We start from the raw sequence: 23573 nt of genomic DNA, 5'->3' as shown, positions 1-23573 counted from the left end.
CGACTCCTGATACGAGCCACATCCTGATTTGACTCAAATGATTCTACTAATGACATACTCGACTCATCAAATGACTTGATTCGACTCGGGATATGAATCGGCTAATGATATTAGTCGAGTGACTATATGACCTAAATCATAATATGACTCGACTGAATATAAAACAAAAGCTGAAATCAAAGCAGGATTAAAAACACATATGCCACATAGGATTTGTTTCAGCTGTCGTGCCTAAATTTGCTAGACCGCTTAAAGATGGGGCAATGAATCACATTTCAAGCATAAATCCACTTAGCAACGTGCTAATAAAAAGCTTTAATCAGAGCGCAGGCAACTTGTTGCCCTTTAACTCATTAAAGCGACTAGCTGAGAGAGCAGAGAGCCATATCGTGCAGAGAGCTCTGAAGGACAATTGCTTCTGGCTTACAGTAAGACGCTGGCGTCCACTTGTCGTTACGCTTATGCTAAGGATTGCGAGGCGAATGTGAAACGCGTTTCGCATGCCCAATTCAAAGGACAACAACAACAAGAACAACTAGAACAACAACTAAGGGGACTAACAAGCCAGACAGCAAAATGAAGTGCAATGTCAACAATGAGCCGGTGGCGAAAGGACATGGGACAGGACGTGCTAAATGTCAGTGTCCAAAAAATTGGCACGTACATAAAGTATTTTCATTTAACTGTCAGCATTTATTTAAAATGTACAGAAACTCATCTATCAGGGCATAACGCAACGCCGCATATACCCAAACTGTGTGCGTCAGACGACAGATTGCAAATGCCACAGGCTGGCTTATAGTTTCCTGCGAAGGTGGGTGCTGGGGCTGGGTGCTCATGAATTTCAGTTGAATGCACAGGAGGCGCGCACTGGCCACACCCAAAGAGAGGCGCACAGCTCGATGGCTGCTGCCGCTGCCGCTGCCGGTGCCGCTGCTGCTGCTTTGACAGCGGCCGCAGGCGCTACGTGTTTAGCAAGGCAAGCGTTGACAACAGAAACAACCAGCTATAAACGAGCCATGTCGCTAAACTAACCAAAGCTTCATACCTAATGCCTCGCCCAACCGCAAAATTTAAACGAATAAACGAAAAAAAAAAGACCGCTAAAAAGTTGGAATTTTTGTCGGCGCACAAAAGCATGCAATGAAATTATGTGGTATGTTCAGAGACCAGCCGGAAACGGCTATGCTGTCTATGTATGTGTGTGTGTCTGTGAGGTAAAGCGAGTGGGAAGAAGGCAGACTGGAAGCATGAATGTAGATGCGAGAGTGGTTGTGGCTCAAGTGTTGTTCCCCAAGCGAGCTTTGCTTTCAGTCGGCGCGTGCAAGTATGCGAAGCTGGGGAATGAAACTGAAGCAGTTTGTGACTGCGCCCCGAACAACCCCATCTATACTATTCGACCCGCAACATAACAGCATTTCCCTTTTTGCATGTGGCGGGTGTTTCTATTGGCGCTGGCACTGAGCAAAAACGAGCCGCTAAAGCAAGTATCGTGTACATGCGATATTTTATCGATCGCACATTTTATAGGCGCTCTTCACACGTCAGTTCACATATAAATTGCAATTAAATATACTAAAATCAAATTACGCTACTTAAGTTAGGCAAACATTAATGACCTTCAATATTTCTTTATATAGAAGAGCAGCAACAACTTAACAATTAAATTAAATTACAATTTAATTTTGTTATGTGTGCTACTGTCTCGTTAATTAAATTAATTATTTACCACTTATTAGTTATCCTTCTATAATTTGTTTTCACACTGTTTGTAATCGATGTTTAGCACGCTTGTCGATAGTATTTACAACACTCGGCCCATCGCTATCGGCCGTTGCGACTTGCGAATAGGCCAATTCAACGACTGTAGCTGAGGGCCTGTGGCTGCTGCAGCAGAACTTATATTGGCATAGACGCGCACCAGCTGCGTGCGAATTAAGACGTGTTTCAAGCAAGACTTTTACAGTTTTTTTTTGTTATTGTTGTTCTTGTGTAGATTGTTTGTTTGCCTGCATCCGGTGAATAAGAATTGAAATAAATAAGCCGGAATAAACAAGTCTGCAAGCTGGATCTTTTTTTTTTTTTTTTTTTTGGTATTTTATTTGAAAACAATATTTATCGTGTATACGTGGGTGACAAGCATAATGTTGCATTATCTATATAATATGTGAAATGGATTTCGCGAATCGCAATAATACGGCCAATAAGTTTGTCTGCCCCAGCGACAGGCAGCTGGCCCTGCGTGCCAAGTAAGTAAATTGCGCTCAAAAGTCTACTCAGAAATGCCAAATGCAACAATTGGGCGCCTGTTGTTATTTGTCGTTGTGTGTGTGTGGGTGTGTGTATGTGTGTGTGTGGAAGTTAAGCAATAGCTAAAACAAAGCGAATGTGAAATATGTGTCTGTATGAGTGTGTAATGTGCGCGTCATAAACAAAAGCTGGCCACATTGTTGTTACTTGTGCTGCTGCCTGATAAGGCAACAAGCGGCGCGCAACAGTTAGTAGTGCTAAGCACTACAACGACAACGACAACAACAACAACTATTGCAAACGCCAACTGTCGCGTATGTTTCGACAAAAGCTTTAGTTATAATTTAATTAACTTTGCGCCAGTCCTCGCACTCCCGCTCGCTATCTATGTACATGTATTGTGTGTGTGCATATGTGTGTGTGAGTGTGTGTCTCTGTGTGATTAGCTAAAATGCGATATACTGTTTTATCAGCTACACGCATACAAATGCATGCAGCTAGGCTATGTGTGTATGTGTGTGTGTGTGTGTGTGTGTTTGCGGCTTGGCCATGGAATCGCCAACGCGTGCTGTCAAGGACCCAGCGCCGCATGGCATCCTGCGTCCTTCGTCTAATCATAATTACTAGCTGCGGCCGCTCGCTGAGCCTTGCCGCCAACTCGCTGACAGATTAATTATATTTTAATAATGCTCTTATTATTATTATTCTTTTTTTTTTATAAGTATGTATATGTATGCATATGTATATATGTATGTATTTTTTTATCCCAGCCGAAATACGAAATTATTTATTGCAACTGACGGCGACGGCTCGACTGAACTGCTGGCAGGGGAGCTGAAAAGCCACATTAACACTCCCCATACACACACACACAAGCACACACATGCACACACATGAACACACATACACACACATAGGCACACGCATGCACAGCGACCAGCACATGGCGGCTAGCAGCATATGTTTGTGTCAAAGCGAAAACGTGTAGCATACTGCGAGGCGCAATCCCAGCTGACTGAATGTGCGAATTGGGGCTTTACGCAGAATTAACTACAAGTACAAAACAACGCGCTTACACACACACACACATATATATATATATATACATACAATGTGTATAGTATATATATGTATATATAGTAAAGCACATTTTATGCATAACGCCCAACCGCAAAAGACACGCACAGCATGCGCACCGGATGGCAGCTGTGTGGCTGGCAGACAGCAGGCAGCGGGAGCAGGCAGCAGGAGCTGGCAGCAGGCAGCAGGCTTCAAGTGCTCAATTTACACTTCCGTTCGAGTTTCACTGTATATAAAAAAAAGCATAGAAGGAAATCAAGCATAGCAGCCATGCCCCGAACGTCCAGGGCTGTGCGTGACGCATAGAAATCAAACGGGGCGTGGCATGGTAGCTGCACTGACAGCCGTGTACTTGAAATTCAAATTACAACTCAAGGCAGACAACTGCAGTCGGAGGCACAGCTTACAGCTGTCATAGCCGCAACTTTGCGGTGAAAATGCTTGGAAAATGCAATTTTCATACCTTGAAAACATTGCAAAATCGAAATACTCGCACGTGGGCATAGAAAAAACGCAGTCTGATTGGAAATGCCAAGGTTACGTCTAAATCCAGTTCATGTCCGCCCGCGCCTCAGATGGCCACGGGTATTTCGCAAGTCAGGTCCAACCCATGTCTGATTGGAAATGCCAGAGCTACGGGTATTTCCTAGTCAAGCACTTCAACCCAACAACGGATCTGCATAGCAGAAATGCATTCCGATTGACAGCTTTTCATCCTAGTCAAATTATAGACTTTGTGCATATCTCATAGACCTGAAGCACGATCGTGTTGCAGGCGTGTTGAGGCGCATTCGCACAGGAGTGCAACAATTTTGAAGCATGTCACAGTCTATATAATTGTTGCTAATGTTTTGCTATAGACTGTACACGATTCTTAAGTGACTTTAGCAATTGTGTGTTTTAGTGCACCAAATGGGGCCAACAAATTGAAAAGCGCACGCAAAGCGAAATTAACTCATTTTGCCTGTTGCTGCCGCTGTTACTGCTGCTGCTGTTGCTGCTGCTGCATGCAAATACCGTTGCTCGATCCTGGCACGGCAACAGCAGCTGTTGAAACTGAAGCTGAAAGCCCTCAAGGCAACAGGCGAGGTTACGGCACACGAGGATACACGAATACATACATACAAATGAGCTGGCAAGCGTGTACAGTGAACATGCCGTAGAGTGAACCAAGCAAACTGAGCGAAGGCAACAAATTGTTGTAGGGCCTTGCTTCACTTCACTCTATGGAAAAATTTTTAATTAAAACAAAGTCATTATACTAAAGCCAGGTATACCCTGAAGCGTGCTGTCGTCGAGATCGACCTTTGTATAACTGATAATCCAATAGTTCGACGCTTCTTTTCTACATACACAATAAACAAATCATTCACATACGCACGCATACATAAGCCGGTATACAAAATATAATGTAATCGAAATTCTATAAAATACACAGGAACCTACACTTAAAATTTGGACACTCTAGTCTCTATAGATGTACGAGATAAAAGTGTAAATAAAGTATCGATAAAGTTTTCAAACGATAGCAAAGATAGTTATTGTTTTTTGCATTTTATAAAATACACAGGAATCCACATTTAAAATAGAGACCAAAGCTCTATAGATATACGAATTAAAATTTTATAATCGACAAAGTTTTCAATCGATAACAAAATAGTTATCGTATTTTTGTATGATCTGATGATCTAACAACAGACAGACAGGACTATATCGACTCAGCTCATCGCCTTGATCAAGACTATATATACTTCTTCAGATCTGCCACGTCTCCTTCAACCTTCAACAAAATAGCATGTTGCTACCAGTTCGCATTTTCAATGGGTTCTGGGTCTAAATATAATTCAGCCAGTTCGCCATATTCGGTGACTACTGTGCATTCAAGTGGCCCGTGCAAGTCAACAAACCCGCGGCAAGGCAAAACGGCGGGCACCAACTAAGGAACACGAATGCGAACAGCAAAGAGTAACAAAAAATAAAAATAAATAAAAAAGAAATAAACATTTTAACGAACACGCCGAGGCTCTTTCACGCTAAAGTGTTGTACGGCGTACAAGTGTGCGTGTGTGTGTGTGTGTGTGTGTGTGTGTGTGTGTGTGTAGAGTGTGCTTTGATACCCTAAACCCATTGAAAATGCGAATTTTTGGTATAATCATTTCGGAAAAATGTATGTAACAGGTGCAAGAAGGCGTGACAGAGCCCATAAACTAAATATATATATATATATGTATGTGTATATGTAATATATATGTATATATAAATATATACTTTATATAAGTACCACTGAAATGAATAGGTTTGACATTTTTAACAGCTTAGAAAGCTAATCGATTGCGCTTTTTTTTATGTAACAAACAATTAACCAGTTATGATGAAAGAAATCTTAAATTAAAAAAAATAAATAAATAAATAAAAAATATATAAATAGAAGTTAAATAGTCAAAACTATTTTTTTTTTATTTAACAAGTAAAAGCTAGATTATATAAAATTATGAACAGAATATGTAAATTATAAAATGTATATACATACTTCTTTTTCATTAAAAATAATAACTGTAAAAAGGAAATAAATAAAAAAAAAACTAAATGTAGCAGAAAACGTACTTAATAAAAAAAAGATAAAAAAAAAAGATTAAAAAAAAATTTTTTTTGAAGCTTATTAAAGCCCTGCGGAGTACTCCAGTAATAAATATTTATTATAAATTAAATGTCGCTGGATAGCTCAAATAAATTTTAATAAGCCTTAAATTATTTCAATTAAATCAAAGTATTATTATTTAAACATTAAAAAATGTCAAACCTATTCAATAACCGAAACTGGCTCAATCAGAATGATATCTTGACTCGATATAGGCATGTCTGTCCATATGAACAGAACGACTTCGTATAGCCTGGATCGATAATCAATAAATATAGAAATATAATGGAAATAATAGTTCTCTTGTGATAAATCAGTCCATAACATTGTTATCGATTAAAATCGATCATTCGACTTAGTTTTTCGACCATAGTTTTAAATAAACAAAAATCTTATTATTATATATGAAATACACCGATATATACAACAATATATACCATAATAGTAGAGAGAGCACTACCTAAAGGCATCTCAACTGCAGGGCTCAGGGTATCTGCTAGTCAGGCACTCCCGGTTAGAGCGTTCGTGCTTGTTTTCAAATACATTTAGGAGCAAAGAAATTTATATTTATTGGGAGTATGTGGCGACGCATGGAGCGTGATGCCTGAGGGACGACCGCAAACAATGGCTCGCATTGCGCTTTGCGCTTTACGCTACCTTTATCCCAATAATCCCGTTGTTTACTCCGCTGGATTCTGCAGACGCGCAGCATAAATGAAGGAAGGCACTTGTTGAACTCCAAGCTGCTCCGCTTCTCTAGTCTCTAGCTGTGAAGGCGATGAAAGGATTTGCGTCAAAGCAAACAGTTGGACGGATAGGAAAACTTCCATTCTACAAAGCTAATATACCCCTCTGGTTTTGTGAGAGAGTATAATTAGAACCACCTTTTTTTTATAGCTCTTTTACCGTAATTGCCATAGCTCAATGCTGAAATTTCTCTCGCTGATGTCCACGCCTACGATTTTACGGCAATCTTGACACTTGAAACGGTGCTTAGCCTAGTCAATTGCCCGTATAATATAAACCTACAATTCTATTCGAATTCCGGATACCTCAATTAATTTGCCGGCTCTAATCACACTGAGCACGTGAGAGAGAAACTTAACTGTTATGTAACTGTGTCATGTTGCGCCTTTGACAGTCTGCAGGAGCTATACGTTTGCGGCCAGCTCAAACAGTTCACGGACTTCAGCTTGAGTCAATTGTGTTTGTGAGTTCAGCTCTTTGCCTGCGACTGCCCATTGAGGTGCAATCGGAGCTCACTCTTTGCACCACACAGATCCTTCTGCTCCCAAAGCCATCGCCACTCGGATGCTTTACAAGTGCGGCTCCATTGAGTGAGCACCGTGAGGGCTGCCAGCCTCCTCTTAGATTGTAATTGTCTTCGCTCTGGTATGCTTCTGAGTTTTGTTTCTTTCCTTTGACAGTCTTGTCGTTTGTTGCCTCTGAGCAAACTTTGCATTTTTTCCAAGCAGCGTCCTTCATAGGTCAACCACCTGGAAACTTGACCAGTGCATCCATCGCCTGTACTACAGTACACGATGGCACGCATTGTCTGCAGCTTTTTTTGTTTTAACTTGACGTTAGGGAAACTCATATATGTCCTTGGAACAGAAGAGAGCTAGCCAAGAGGCTAGCCATTTAGCTACTCTTTTAGCTGGGCTAAGCTCTTGGCTAGCCTCTGGGCTAGACTCTTAACTAGCTTCTGGTCTATGCTCTTGGCTATCCGTTTAGGTATCTTTTAGCGTGACTCTTGGCTAGCCTTTTAGCTAGAAGTCTTTCTAGCCATTCTTTTCGTTAGCCTTTTAGCTAGCCTTCTAGCAGTTTTTTTCGTTAGCATTTTAGCTAGCCCTTTAGCTAGGCTCTTGGCTAGCCCTTTAGCTAGGCTCTTAGCTAGCCTCTTTGCCTCAAATTTAGCCCCTTGCCCAGCCTTTTAGCTAGCTGCTGTCAGCTCTAAGCTCATCAAGACCTTTTGCATTTAAGCCCTCTGAAGCCGCTACAATTAGCGCTGGACTGCGCTGGTCAGCTCCCTCTTCCGTGGAAGCTTACCTAACAAGACCGTCATGGCTGCCGGCTTACATTCCATTCTGACTACTTGACCTAACAGCTAAGACTATAATCCTTTTGTAAACTGATGTTCCATCCCACTTTAAAATGTCAAGAGCTACGCCGCACAAAATTGCTGCCTATGGATTAATTGCATTGGAAAACTCTATCCTATGGACTTGCTAGCTCGCCATGGCATAGCGCCGAGTGTAGCCAGGCTCCCCGTAGATTGTAATTGTGTCCGCTCTGGAATGCTTTTGCGCTTTGCTTTTGTCCTGTGACAGCTTTGTCGTTTGTCCTCTCCTATTATTTTGCCAGCATTTGTCACTAAAGTCCTGGCTACACTGAGCGAGTTTTGCATTCCTTCTAAGGAATGTCCTGCACCTGCAACCATTCGGAAACTTGGCCAGTGCATCACCTGTGCTGCATTGTCTTCAGCTCTTTCTCTTGAGATCTTATTTCCCGTACAATATATATAGCTTTACAGGTAATAGAAAAAACTGTTGTTTAGCTTGTTTATTTTTTCAATTGTTGCAGCATTATATGGTATCAGATTTACAGTTTCCACATATTGTAGCTTCCCATTAAATTGATTAATGTGTTATCTGAATGCATTTATCCAAATGGATGTCTCTTGTTTTTTATGGTCTAATACAGCAATGGCAACTCTGCATCCATCCATCATGTCTTCTCGCTTAGCTTTTCGCATCGTTGCAATTGAGCTCGAAAGTATGCAATGCCCTCAGCCAGCTGACCTTGTCTACGTCCTGGCATTGCACTATGGGTCAAAAGCCCGATTTTTTGGAAAAAAGTCTTATTTTCAAGTTGAAAAAATTTACAAAATTTTAATGCCAATCCATTAAGAATACCCTATATGTAAATGTTACATACTCAGAATTTTAACAGAGGCGCGATCTGCTAACTAAACTGCTGTTAAACAGAGCTGTTATGCATGACACGCACATTATCATTTTGTAAAAAACTTTCTATGAATTTCAATCGCCAATTGAAATCAAAATAATGACAATTAATTTAAAATTTTTGGTGGAAAATACGGAATTGGGCTTGTTCTTTATGTTTACGTGTTTGTGTTGTCCAAAATCTGTATGTGATGTGAAGTTTTATGTAAGTCAAAAAACTGTCTTTGACATCATTAAAAAAAAAAATTTTTGTCTTTGATAAGAGAAAACTTGCGTTTGTAGCACTTTGTAGCAATGAAACTACGCTCATTTTATAGAGTATTCAATTCTGAACTAACACCTATAAGTGCAACATGCACTTTTGCGCACTTTTTACGCAATTTAATTTTTCAGCAACTAACCTCGTCGCAGACGAGGAAGAGGAAAAAGGCATTTCCGAAAGGCAGGACTTTTAAAATTTTGAGGTGTATGGCATGCTAGCTTCAGATAATGAAGAATACGATGATTAACAATAAAAGAGATATATTTTAATGTTATTTGTGCTTAAAATCATAAAATATAACCTTTTATTCCTTGAAAAAAATTTTTGTCAACTTCTACATACAAAAACTATATGATATAGTTAACCGATTTTGATAATTTTTTTACAGGATCTTTAAAACATGAAAACACATCTAATATGTGAATTTGGTGTAAATATCTTAAAAAGCAAAAAAGTTATGACAGCTAATAATATGAAAGAGAGGCGGTACCACACCCATTTTTTCACCAAAAACGAGTGATGCGAACGAAAGTCAAATGCAAAAAAACAAATTTAATTATCTTGACTAGTTCAAAAGTTATTAATTAATTCCAAAAAAACGGGCTTTTGACCCATAGTGCATTGCAACTGACTGACTCCGGCTGTCTATTGCAGCTGGCCGCATGGCTAACAGCTGTTGCCAGTTGGCCACGCCGTGCAATAATTATGCAGGAAATTCGCAAAACATTCAACATAGAGACCAAACCAAACCAAGCATCTCCCTTGGGCTATGGCCATGGAGATGCCACACCAGGAATCCTTTGGTTTTATTGTGCTGCCCGCCTTCAGTTGGCTGACCACAGAACGCCCACTGGCAGCACGTGTTCATATTACCTTCTATATTATATAATTTTATTATATTCACAGTCGAAAACGAAACGTCTTGAGGGTATACGCCTATACGTATGTGTGTGTGTGTGTGTGTGTGTGTGTGTGTGTGTGTGTGTGTGTGTGGGCCCAAGTAAACTTTTGGGGCTTGCCTGCTCAAGCCAGAGGTTATTCGCATACAAAATATGACTGGAAAAAGTTGGTAAATTAATATGTTGAAGTCTTTTAAGTTTTATGGAATTCCTTATTGTAATATAATCATATTCTTAGAATATGTGATACGTATTCTTAGAATTTATGAATACAATAAAGTGTAGGTCCAAATCTTATTTTATAAATTAAATTAAAGTAATTAAATTATTGAGTATTAAATTATATGAAATTAAATCAAATTATTTAAATTAATATATCAGGTTTTATGTAATTCTTAACTATAATACAGTCGAGTCCCAATAATTTGGAATGGCAAAGGGGTCAGTTTTTTTATTCGACTTACACATAAATTCAATTTATCGAGAACGAATTTTTTTTAAGGGAAATTTTCGATTTAGTGGGGCACAAATTATCGAGACTCGACTATCTAATATTCTGAAAATATAATAGAATGATAAATACAATAAAGTGCAATCCACAAATATTTAATCGTAAGATCTATGGATATATGTAGGAAAATGCTATATATTAAAACTATTCAAGTCCTTTTTTTACTATCACAATTCTCAAGATATATATTATATATCAAATAATAGTAACATACAATTTCAAATTAAGTACAGTAAAGATCACAACCTTATTAACTTAGGAAATGTTGGATTCCTTGAGGTATATAGGGAACTTTTAATCTTCCACAGACTATAAGAGCTCTCTAGGAATTTCCTTCAAGTTCGTTGCCTAATCAGAATATATTTGTGCATGTAGAATGTTTACAGGGTATCTGCTAGTCCAGTGCACATTAGCAACTGGCTATTAAAAAAGCAATAAAAGAGCAATATGTAAAAAAAAAAAAAATGAAAAAAACAAACAAAAAATTAAAGTAAAAAGTAATCGAAATTGCGAAGTTCTGTTAGGATTTCTGGGAATATGAGCCATATACATTCGATGTATATATAAGTATATACGGATGTACGTCTGTATGCTTGTGTTTCTGTATGTCTGCAGTACTTATGTATGTATGTATGCCTAAGTATATGCATATTAACTGACGCTTAGCAAAAGGCACAACATCTACATTAAGTGCCACCCCAATTTGCATAAACAAGTACTCACGCTCGCGCCTCTATGTGTGTGTGTGTGTGTGCGGGAGTGTGAATGTGTGTGTGTGCTACGTTTTTAATACCGTGTGTAAGTGATTCCAAAGTGGTCATAAAACGCGCAAGCCCGGACCCAAAAACAAAAACACGACTGCAAACCCGGAGACGACGCCGACGACGACGCCGACGACGGAGATGGCCCTGAGCCGTGAGCTGTGAGCCCGGGCGCTAGCTTTGCCTCTTAATTAAATTTGAACTTGACATTTCGGCCCTGGCAACGAGCTGAAGCTGAGCTGCCTAACCTACAACAGGAGCAGCCAGAGACGAAGGCCGTCAGTTGTCCAGGGCCAACACAGCTGTTATACACTATCTGAAGCTCATCTAATGGGCGTTTGCAGGAATGTGAACTAACAGTACTCATTGATAGTTCCCTATGGCAGCAACGAAGCTCGAGCTCCACTATATGTAGTATATGAATATATTTTATAGAAATTTTCCTAGGTTTAAAAAAATATTAGCTATAATGTAATACTTTTTTATTTGATAAGAGACTCCAGTGATAGAATATAGAATAGAATAGTTAGTTAGTTAGAATAGAAAGAAGACTATTATACCCTGATTTCCCCATTTTTAATGGGTTCAGGGTATAAAAACGAATTATTTAAAAGGCTTTCTAAGCAAATGCTTCGTTTTTTTTTTTTTTTTTTTTTTTTTTTTATAAATTTCTTGATCTTTCTCTTTTTCTTTCTATCTTTATTTTATTTCCTCTAGCTCTTTGTATTCGTCTCCGTGTCTCATTTTTCTCTTTGTCTCTTTGTTATACTTATTTTGCTCTATCTCTGCATCACTCCCTGTCCTCCTGTATCTCTATATCTTTCTCCTTCTCTTAATCTCTCCCTCACTTTCAGCTTTTAGCTCTCGCTCACTCTATACTCTTCTCTCTATTAGTCTTTCTCTCTCTCTTCCTCTTTGTCTTGCTCTCTCTCACTATGTCTCTTTCTCTCTCTCACTCCATACTTTTCTCTCTCTTTATCTTTATCTTTCTCCTTCCCTCTCTCTGTCTCTATATTTCTCTCTTCTCTGTCTCTCTATCTATCTTTCTCTCGCCCTCTACGTATTACTTTCTGTCTAGCTCACCTTCCATAGCTTTATATACTCACGCTCTATTTGTATATATATCTATCTCCCTCCCTCTTCCTCTCGATCTCGATCTCTCCCACTCTTCCTATGCTCTACGTGTTTCACAAATTATTTGAAATGCCTTCAGTTAGGGTATCAACAACAACGTAACTACTGCATTAGGCAGCTCATCATAATGATGCTCATTAGGCGCACGTCGACTCCAAAGCCCTCACACACACACACACACACACACACACGCACACACACTCACGCGCAGACAGCTTCACCCATAGTGATGCACGTACTAAGGTCTGGCTTTTTGTTTCCCTGCACAGATTGAAAGCCGGCTGGAGCAGCTCAAAGACCAATGAACCATTACGTCCGGAGGAGCAGGAGGCAATTATTTCCGTGATACGTCGGAATGAAGAGATCGAGATTGCGGAACGGCAACGTGTCGGCCGACTCGTCGAGCGTGTGGAGAAGATCAAGCTGCACGCCGTGGAGCGCGGCCCCAACTGCTGTCGGCTGTGCGGCGATGCGTTCGGCCTGCTGCGACCGCAGCGCATCCTGTGCGAGGATTGCCGCAAGGCCGTCTGCACCAAGTGCAGCGTGGACATCAACATCCGGTATCACAACAGCGAGCGAACGCGCGAAATTTGGCTGTGCCGCATCTGCTCGGAGACGCGCGAAATGTGGAAGAAGTCGGGCGCTTGGTTCTTTAAGGGTCTGCCCAACTACGATATGCCCGTGCGCAGTGCCAGCGCCTCCAATACGCCCACGACGACGCCCACGGCCGGGGGTGGCGGCGGCGGTGCGGTGGCAGCGTACGGCAAAGCTGGAGCCGGAAAGGGGGCGCGCGCCGTGCAGAGCTGCCACGGGACGCCGGCACGTGGCGGCCGCATCAAGAAGCTAACGATACGGGTGAACGACAGCAGCAGCAGCAGCGCCAGCAACAGCAGTGCCAGCGGCCAGTCGGAGCCGGAGGAGGATCAACTGGATGGCGCCAAGTCGACTACAGCTGGCGCCGGCATCGCCTCCGCCTCCGCCCCTGGCACCGGCACCGGTACCGGTACCGGTACCGGCACCGACTCCTCTGACCGGCAGCGACTGCAACGTGATGAGAGCTTCCGGCTGCGCGCCTACGGCTCGATACGCAGCTTCATCGATGGCGGCGAACGCAAGTTGTCCAACTCGTTCTTCTTTGGCCGGCAGGCGAACGCGAATGCGGGCAGCCGGCAGGCGGATGGCCAGGACTACGACAACATCTCGAACGCGTCAACTGTGGCGCAGCTGCGCCGCGAGGGCAGCTTCATGCGTCGCAGTTCCGTGAGCTCGTCGTGGTCCTTCAGCGACAGCTCTGGCTCGGGCAATTCGGCGACACAGACCACACAAAACCCGCAGCAGCAAAAGCAACAACAACAACAACAGCAGCAACAACAACAACAGCAACATTGTCGCGATCCTTTGCTTGGCTGGCTGGAGCTGGCGATCAGCTATCGGGAGAGCTTCCACAGCTTGGACTGCACGCTGGTGCGGGCTAGAGATCTGCCGGCAATGGATGCCAGCGGCCTGGCCGATCCCTACTGCAAGGTGAACATCGTGACGCCCGAGGGGCATACGAAATACACCCGCTGGCAGCGCACCAAGACGGTGCACAAGACCCGCAATCCCGACTTCAACGAGACCCTCCAGTTCGTGGGCGTCGAGCCCGAGGAGCTGGGCAACTCGCTGCTCTATGTGGCGCTCTTCGACGACGACAAGTACGGACACGATTTCCTGGGTGCCGCCAAAGTCTGCCTATCGACGGTGAGTGGCTGTCGTCGCGACGGGCATATGCGGCCGTTTAGATACCCTGTCATTTTCAACTTTTTATTTTGAGTTGAGCTAAAAGTGAAGATAAACAAGACAAATATAAAATAATATAGAAATACAAAAATGAATTATAATGAAATATAAAGAATAATATACAAATTACAAATAATTAAATATTAATAATAAATTAAATGTATTCTAATAACATATAAAAAATAATATACAAATTAAAAATTATTGAATATAAATAGTATATTAATTAATTTTAATAAAATATAAAAAACAATGTTCAAATTGAAAATAATTAAATATAAATGATATATAAATTAATTTTAATAAAATATAAATAATAATACACAAATTAAATATAATTAATTATAAATAAAAAAAAAGAATTCATTAAAATAGAATATAAAGAATAATATAAAAATTAATAAGAATTAAATATAAATACTATATAAATTAACTTTAATAAAATATAAATAATAATATACAAATTAAAAATAATAATAAAATATAAAAAATAATATACAATTTAAAAATAATTAAAATATATAAATAATAAATAAGAATATTAAAGTCAAGCGGGAACGACTCAATGATACTCGTTCACAGAAAAAAATCATTAGATGTATGCACAAATTGTGATTACTTGATATGCCACACCCATAATCGATTTAGCTATGTCCGTCCGTCTGTCCGTATGTATGAACACGTCCATTTCAGTAGATACTTATAAGAGTTCAAAACTTGAATTTTTTAAAAGTCCGCATATACAACGCGGATATCGAGTTTACCTTGGTTATCGATAAAAACTCTTATCGAAAATCTGTAAGAAAATTATATCTCTAAATTTTAAATATGTATATTTTAATTTGTGTTTTATAGAGTTTCGACATTTGTTAAAAAAGACCACCCCCTCCCCCCTATATATCAAACCCCTTCCCTTTAAACTGGCTTAGATTAAATTCCTAACTACTTTTTGGGAAAGGACTTCGAGCTTAGAAGCCTTCGAGCTCTATGCTTGATTCTATCTATGTTTGTTTAACCATTTCAATTGATAGTGAAATCAATTCTAATTTTGGAAACCCCCCTCGCAGGTGCATAGCACATCGCAGTATCGGATATCCGTGCCGCTGGGAGCAGAGGATCAGTATAGCGCCGAGGCGGAGATGTCGCAGAGCTGGCCAAATGGCAAGATGCTCATCTCGCTGTGCTACAATACGAAACGGCGGGCGCTGGTGGTCAATGTGAAGCAGTGCATCAATCTGCTGCCCATGGACAACAACGGCAGTTCGGATCCCTTTGTCAAGCTGTAGGTGTGCCCCCAATTCGGATGACTAAATGAGTTGATTTTTTTTTTGTTTGTTTTCTTTGTAACAGGCAACTGAAACCGGATGCGCACAAGAACAAGAAGCACAAGACGAGCGTCAAGTGGCGCACACTGAATCCTGTATTCAATGAGGAGTTCTATTTCGAGGCCAGTCCGCACGATCTGAACAAGGAGATGCTCATCCTGACCGTCTGGGACAAGGATCTCGGCAAGAGCAACGACTTTCTGGGCAGCCTCCAATTGGGCGCCCAAAGCAAAGGTGATCGACTGCAGCAGTGGCTCGACTGCATCCGGCTGCCGGATCATTTCCACGAGAAGTGGCATTGTCTGGCCAGCGATAATCCCACACATTAGCCGACGACTGTGACTGTGGAGTCCGCTCAAGCTGATTTTAAACTTAGATTCGCACACCTAAACACACATACACATATACATATACACATATACATATATATATATTTTTGATAAGCCTAAATGCATGTGTGCGTGTGTGTGTGTGTTTGTGCGCGTGTGTGTGTGTTTGTGTGCTTTGCTTTGCTTGCATTTTCCTTCAGCTAGACTTAATCTCAATTCGCTAGGCGAGCGCTTGCTTCTTCTAATACACACACACACACACACACACACGCACTCGCACACACACACACAAATAAATAGCTCTGTTTAAGTGTCCTTAAAGAGGGTTTTTTTTTATCAACATATGTTCTAACTTTTCTTCAATTTTCCTTTTGCTTAGATTATTTTCTACTTGCTGCACAACAATTTTGTACAATTTTTTCTATTTATAATCTATAGAAAACAAGAACAACGTAGCTAACAAATTTACTTATCAAAAAAATAAAATAAAAATAAAAATAATAATAATGAATAAAATAAAAATATTTTTGAATCATATATATTTATTATAAATTATTCAATAACTCTTGCGCAGAACACACAATACATACATATATATTTATAATAAAACACAAGCTTAACACACACACACACAGACACAAGAATAAAAAAAACAAATTATCTATGTATATATATACTTGCATATACATATATATGTATATACATATATATATGTATAACTATGTACAAATAAATCAAAAATCAAAATTATTTATATTGAAAAAAAAAAATTAGCCTATTTGAATTTCTGGGGGCAATCAATGCTTAGCTTATAGAATGTTAAGAAAACTAATTAAAAAAAGAAAAAAAAAAATTGATCAAATATATTTTCAAAAATCATATATTTTATTTATTGGGGGAATGAAGGCTGACAACATCATTACAAATTGGTGGCTCAAGATGTCCAATATAATATATATATATATATATATATAGATACAGATATTGATATATACACATATATGTATATATAACTTAATAATCCGACAACACATTATAATTATTAAATTATTAATAAACAATTTCTGTTGCATGTGAAGCAAAATCAAATCAGTAATTTCGCATAAAATAAATTTGGCAAATATCGTATACAATTACCTTCCATATACATACATATATGTATATATAACATGTACATGTATATGTATATAACAATAGCATAATTACAATATATAATCAAGCATAAAAAAAAATCATAGTAATTTAGCTGGGGAATGAACGCGTTTAGACCACGCAACAGCTGAGTTTTGAACTATCTTCTTTTCTTTTTTAGCTAATTCACATTTTCAATAGATTTGGCAAACACAACATTGGCATATATATATATCTATGTGTGTGTATGTGTAAGTACATCGTAATCCACATCAGTTGTGGAGAGTTATCGCATAAAGTTTGACTCCTCTGCAGATTCACAAATATTCGAAATTTTGAATTCGATTAATTTTCTTCTCCCCTCTCTCTCTCTCTCTCTCTCTCTCTTCATATGCCTCTCATTCTGTGCTTAAGCTTAACAATTAAGTAAAACATGGAAAGGCTTTAAGCCAGCTCCACGCTAGTCGCTCAGAACTCGTCCAAAATCATCTGCTGCGAGGTAAACGAGACGCTGTTGCTGCCGCTGCTGCTGATGCTGCTGGTGCTGCTGCTGATGCTGCTGATGCCGCTGCTGCTGCTGGTGCTGCTGCTGATGTTGCTGCTGCTGCTGCTGCTGCTGCTGCTGATGATGATGATGATGAGGATGATGATGTTTATGCATTGCTGTTGCATGCTGCAGCTGCTGTTGATACTGGCTGGCAACAGTTGGCATCGCTGCAGCACTGTTTGTATGTTAGAAGAGACGCTTCTCGTAGCTGAACAGGCCGTGCACATTGCCCTCCAGCTGGGCCGAGTGGGTGCGCTTCATGAAGCGCAGCTTCCCATTGTAGATCATCTCTCTGCCATGAATTAGAAAGAGATGGAGAATATTAAGAGTGGAATGAGAGAACGCTGCGAGGCCAACTCACCTCAGCTTGCTAACGGAAATGGCGCCAATGTCCTGGCAGCTATGCTGCAGTCCGCACTCCAGATACGGCAGATAGCGCAGCACGGAGCCCTTGTCCACAATGCTGCCGCTGACGCCCTGGGCCACCTTCATCTTGTCCATTTCGTTGTGATAGTAACGGGACATGGCCGCACCTTTGGCATCGCCACGCTCCATTGCCTCCAATGAGCCCATGCCGCGATACTTCTTCAAGCGCACGCCATCGGAGAAGAAGTACTCACCGGGCGCCTCCGAGGTGCCAGCCAGCAGGGAGCCCATCATCACAGCGCTGGCGCCCAATGCCAGTGCCTTCACAATGTGCCCAATCGACTGAATGCCCCCATCCGCAATCACCGGCACACCGAACTGCTTGGCGAACGTCGACACCTGATGCACGGCCGTTGCCTGCGGGCAGCCGCAGGCCATCACCTCCTGCGTAATGCATATCGAGCCGGAGCCCATGCCCACGCGCAGTCCATCCACTCCAGCATCAATTAGATTCTTTGCCTGGGCACGTGTGACCACTGTGTAGGGGTGTGTATATATATATATATGTGTGTGTGTGTGTGTGTGTGTGTGTGTGTAGGGGAGGAATTGATTGGGCAGCGGTTAGTAATCGAGTTTACGAAACTTATCAGCCACAGTGCGTAATAAAAGCATGCGACAGAGAGGCTAATTAAGTTGCCTATTCTACTTTATTGGTCAATAAAGGGAAACAGCAAGAGAGATAGAACGAGACAGAGATTATTGTGCTCTATATACATACATACATATATACGCACAATATACACTACCTTTATTTTACTGATTGAAGAACTGCATTTATCTACTGATAACCACTGATTGACCAAGTAAAGATAGTTGAATAAATTGTGAAATTTTTTACCCTTTTTTTGGTCTTTCTTTTTTCGCAAATCCTTATCTTGACATCTGCAATCAGTTGTATATCCGCCAAATTGACTGTTAACGATTTTCCGATTCTTATCTTTATACATTCATAATCTACCTCATAGCATTTGGGAAACTTTAGACATGAACAGCTATAAAAATTAATGCATATGATCTATATTTATCTCACCTCTATTTGCTCTGTTCGCTTACTTCTGTCGCTTGAAGAATATCGATAATTATCGATCGACAGGCTAAAGGCTTAAGCAGTATATGCTTTTGCTCTGCAGACTATTTCTGCTAAGTCTTTAATCTTCCTTTCAAAATCCATAATCTATAATCTAACTATCCCTATCTTTTTCTCTCTCTCTCTCTCTCTTTCGCTCTCTGTCTCTATTCTTTCTGCTCTTCCAATAGTTTTCAAGGCTAGGCATGCATGATTGTGCGCGAAAATGTGGGAGATGTAATTACCGTTGCCGCCAATGACTTGAAGATCCGGATAGGTCTCCTTGATGAACTTGATCATCTCGACTTGGTAAATGGAATTGCCCTGGGATGAGTCCAGCACAATGACATCAACACCATTCGCGACGAGCAGATGCAGCCGGGCCTTGTCCTCCGGCCGGGTGCCAATGGCGGCGCCCACCAGCAGCTGCTTGTTGGAGTCCTTGGAGGCATTCGGATACGAACGGGCCTTCTTCAGATCGGTGCGCGCAATCATGGCGACCAGTTCGCCGGCCTGATTCACAATGGGCAGCTTGCCCTTTTTGCTCTTCTCCAGAATGGCGTTCGCCATGGGCAGGGTGATGCCGTTGGGTGCGGTAATCAGCTGTGTGGTCATAATGTCCGCCAGCAGTACGTCCGGCTGTTGTTCACGGAAATCGATGTCTCGCGACGTGACCATGCCCAACAGCTTGCCGCCCAGCTTGCCGTTCTCGGTGACGGGGTAGCCGGTGAAGCCATTCTTGCGACGGGCCTCGAGCACATCGCCAACGGTATTGGTCGGCGACATCACCGACGGATCGCGCATAAAGCCATGTTTGTATTTCTTAACCTTGTGCACCTCCAACGCTTGGTACTCCGGCGTGCAGTTGTGATGGATGATTCCAATGCCACCACACAGCTGCGCGTGGTTCCCCCACCACAAAATAATTCCGAACGAGACGGCGCAGAGCGTGAAGGGAAATATACATTCGTTTTTTGTTTTTTTTAGCATAATAGAGGCGCATAAGAGTGTTCAATTACAACCACAACTGGAGCGAGGCCGATACCAAAATTCAGCACCAAATGGCGATGTGCATCGGTCGGCGTTCGTCGGTTTATCGGTTATCGTTCATAGTGTCAATCGATCACACCGCCCATGGAGGGGAGGGCAGTGTGCGAACAAGGCTGCAAACCGAGGCTGAACGAGCGCTTACAACAGCATTAATTGGGTTAACATGATGTTAACATTAGCTGATCAGAGAGAGACGAAGCACGTCAACAACTACATTAATTGGGTTAACATAGTATTAACATTAGCTGATCAGACAGATCCTAGCTGCGAGATATGTTAACACAAGCAAGCAACAAGAAATTCAATGTTAAGTAAAAGTCAAAATCTGTTAAGTAAATCAACTCTCATAGTCTGACTTATATAGAAATCAGAGAACTGCAAATGTATCAATTTTTGCCACCCTCAATTTTTTACTCACACTCAATAAAATTTGTGTATTATAATAAATAACGGCATTTATGCTTTGACTAAAGGCAAAAAGCTGACGTGGGAATAAAATGCACCGATTTGCAGCCTTGTTTATTAATGTGTGTGTATGTGTGTGTGTGTGTGTGTATACATTTAAGTTAGAACTGTTATTAAACACTTACCGCCATGGCTATGGCCATATCAGATTCCGTTACCGTGTCCATGGGCGAGCTAACTAACGGGGCACAGAGTGTGATGCCCTTCGTCAGTGGAGAGCTGAGATCGACCGACTCGGCGGCGAAGTCTATGTAGCCCGGTAATATGAGAAAATCACTAAATGCAGCGTGCGGAGTGTAACATGAGCATATGATTAGGGCATAGATTCAAAAATATGTACATACATATATAGAAGAGATACACACATACAGCATGTAACCTAGATGCATGAGTGTATTGGTGAGAAGCACAGGGGGGGGGTGAAGCAGACTTACTTGTAGGTGAGACCTTCACCATTTTTAAATAGTTCACTGCAGCTCAGTCCGTCCTGAAGTAGTTCCTCTGCCTCGGCCTCTGTCGCAGTTGTTGTTGTTGTTGCTGCTGCTGATGATGCTGATGCTGTTGTTGTTGTTGTTGTTGATGCACATGCATCGCCGCTGCCTATTAAGCCATTAGCTTTTGGCTTCTGATTGGCGCCGTCAACGTCGGCGGCTGCGTTGTTGTTCGCCATGCGAGCGTTTACCTTAGTGTTAATCGATGTCAGCACAGAAACAGCAACAACAACAAGAAACAATTGTAAATTAATAGACGAAAGCAATAACCGCTTTAAGTGCCTATATAAACGTCTTTATTTCTATCTGTGCTATATACGCATATACATATATGTATGTGTATATGCACTATGCACACATATATAGACGTATATAAGTGTTTATGTTTGTGTGTGCTAATCGTCTCCTTTGGGCTGATTGCAACTGTTGTCAAGCCGCCTCAATTTATGTTCAAATCAATTCAATTGCAATTGACAATCAAAACGTTCCTAAAACCATAAAGATAGAATTGTATTAAAGTAATCAATAAAAATTGTTTTTAAACATTGCAAACGGCCTTAGAAAACAAAATAAATAAATCAATAAATTATTAAAGATAAACAAAAATTTGTACGGCAAAATAGCGCAGTCAAGTCGAATACCAAATGCGCTTACGAACCCAGGCAATTTTTAAATGAAATAGAACTGTTTTGAAATAGAAATTTTAAAAAATTATTGAAATCTTCAAATATATAGGCATTTATTTAATTGAATTTATTTTAATCTTTCTGTTTCATTAATAGAGTTACGCGGATAGACACAAAACATATAAAAAAATCAAAGACATTGAAATTGCACATGGACCCGAAGCGAGCTTTGCAGCTGGGAACGCTAGACAGGCAGACAAAACGACAGACAGACGAATAAAGGGTCAGACAGACTGGAAGGATATTACGTTGTGTAGCATCAGCACATACAGAATAATCTATTCGAGTATACGGATTAGTTTAAGCGCATTGATTCAATGGTCAGCGGAATTGATGCGTTGGACGCAGACGGAACCTGTTTAAAACTGAGCACGTGTTTTTTATATTTACCCGTCCAGCCGCTATTCCAACCGAAGGCGTCGAAATATTGCCATTAATTAACTGGGTACTTTTATGAGAGATGAGAATTAATATGCAAATATATCGATAGCCCATGTAACAGCTAATCGATATATCTATCGCTTAGCTTGTAAATACGGCTATTGAATAAATATGCCATTTTGATAAATTGAAGCAAAATAAATTCGATTGTATGGAACTTAATTACTAACAACACTATATGCATCAAAACGCAAAATATACTTTCTAAATTCAAATTAAATGAACTTTAAACATAAATGTCCAAATCTGCAAATTGTATGCCAGCTGTTCAATTTCAATATGAATATTTCAATGTATATATACAAATATACAATATGTTTTTCATCTTTATGGAATATGTTTCAATTCAAATAAATGTCAAGTTAGAAAACAACGAATATTGTATATTTCATAAAATTGAAATCAAATATTACCGTATAATAATTAAAAAATAAGGGCACACTGTCGATCAGCTGTTTTGATTTATAGGGGCCTGCCTATGTACACTGACACTAACCGGAAAACACATAGACTGGACATGTAGTACAATGTTTTTCAGCACCGAAAAATCTGTCTCCTAGGGCCTATCAACATTGTTGCCATTTTAGCCTATTTATGGCTAGATCTAGCCTATTTGGAAATGAAATAGCCTGGAAAATTGTCGTAATGCTTATAGCCATAAATCTAGCCTTTAAATATTTTGCTTTTGTATTTCTGCCATTTTACATTATTTGGTTATCTATAGAAGCAAATCGAACAAACCTAATCTTTGTTGTAGGCATTTTGGTTTAACATGATATTTACCATTATATACCATGGTAAATACTATAAATCAATACTAAAATACAAATGATACTATTAAATTTTCGTATGAAGTATTGGCATTTAAAGATGCTTGTAAAAACAACTCGTATCATGAAATTGCATTTTTTGCAATAGAAATGTTATCACTTCCATGTTCAAATGCTATGGAATGAAGTCATTGATTGTCAATTTTGTATTTGCTCGGCTCTTCACTTTTAGGTTCGGGCTACGAAAATGTACGAAAGCACAATCATTCCGCTTCATGCGCTCGACCGATATGGTCAAATGTTGAATAATGTTGCTCTTGCTCTCTCTGCTCTCTCAAATATGTATATGTATGTATGCATGTGAGCACAAGCAGCAGCTCACGAAAATTGAAATTTCTTCGCGCTAGACTGCCGTTTCTTCCTTTACGTGTGAAGACTCTTCAGTGTTCCCGAAACTTTTTCAGCAAAAGTAGCAAAACCGAAGGCTGAAAGTAGCTAAAAGTAGGTAACTTTCTTCTAATAGCTGAAAAAGTAGCAAAAAAGAAAATAGTGCTGTTTTTTTTTTT

The 23573-nt window shown here is 40.4% G+C and overlaps 2 protein-coding genes across 2 annotated transcripts; one reads left to right on the top strand and one right to left on the bottom strand.

The window, feature by feature from the left end:
- The first annotated feature begins 1863 nt into the window (after positions 1-1863).
- Positions 1864-16276, top strand: LOC6583913 (rabphilin-3A). The gene is made up of 4 exons (XM_002009539.4): positions 1864-2249; positions 12771-14241; positions 15348-15562; positions 15631-16276. The coding sequence occupies exons 1-4, from the start codon at positions 2173-2175 to the stop codon at positions 15932-15934; spliced, it is 2067 nt and encodes a 688-aa protein (XP_002009575.2). The 5' UTR covers positions 1864-2172; the 3' UTR covers positions 15935-16276.
- Positions 16277-17678: 1402 nt separating this feature from the next.
- LOC26527679 (inosine-5'-monophosphate dehydrogenase) lies at positions 17679-22275 on the bottom strand. The gene is made up of 6 exons (XM_044009042.1): positions 22187-22275; positions 21054-21598; positions 20745-20895; positions 19350-20001; positions 17974-18514; positions 17679-17904 (listed from the first exon to the last, which is right to left on the bottom strand). The coding sequence occupies exons 2-6, from the start codon at positions 21287-21289 to the stop codon at positions 17799-17801; spliced, it is 1686 nt and encodes a 561-aa protein (XP_043864977.1). The 5' UTR covers positions 21290-21598; positions 22187-22275; the 3' UTR covers positions 17679-17798.
- Positions 22276-23573: the final 1298 nt, after the last annotated feature.

The sequence above is a fragment of the Drosophila mojavensis genome, unplaced genomic scaffold (assembly GCF_018153725.1).
Source record: "Drosophila mojavensis isolate 15081-1352.22 unplaced genomic scaffold, ASM1815372v1 contig_136, whole genome shotgun sequence".
Classification (NCBI taxonomy): domain Eukaryota; kingdom Metazoa; phylum Arthropoda; class Insecta; order Diptera; family Drosophilidae; genus Drosophila; species Drosophila mojavensis.
Note: the sequence above shows the minus strand (reverse complement) of the source record. Positions and strands in the feature narration are given on the sequence as shown.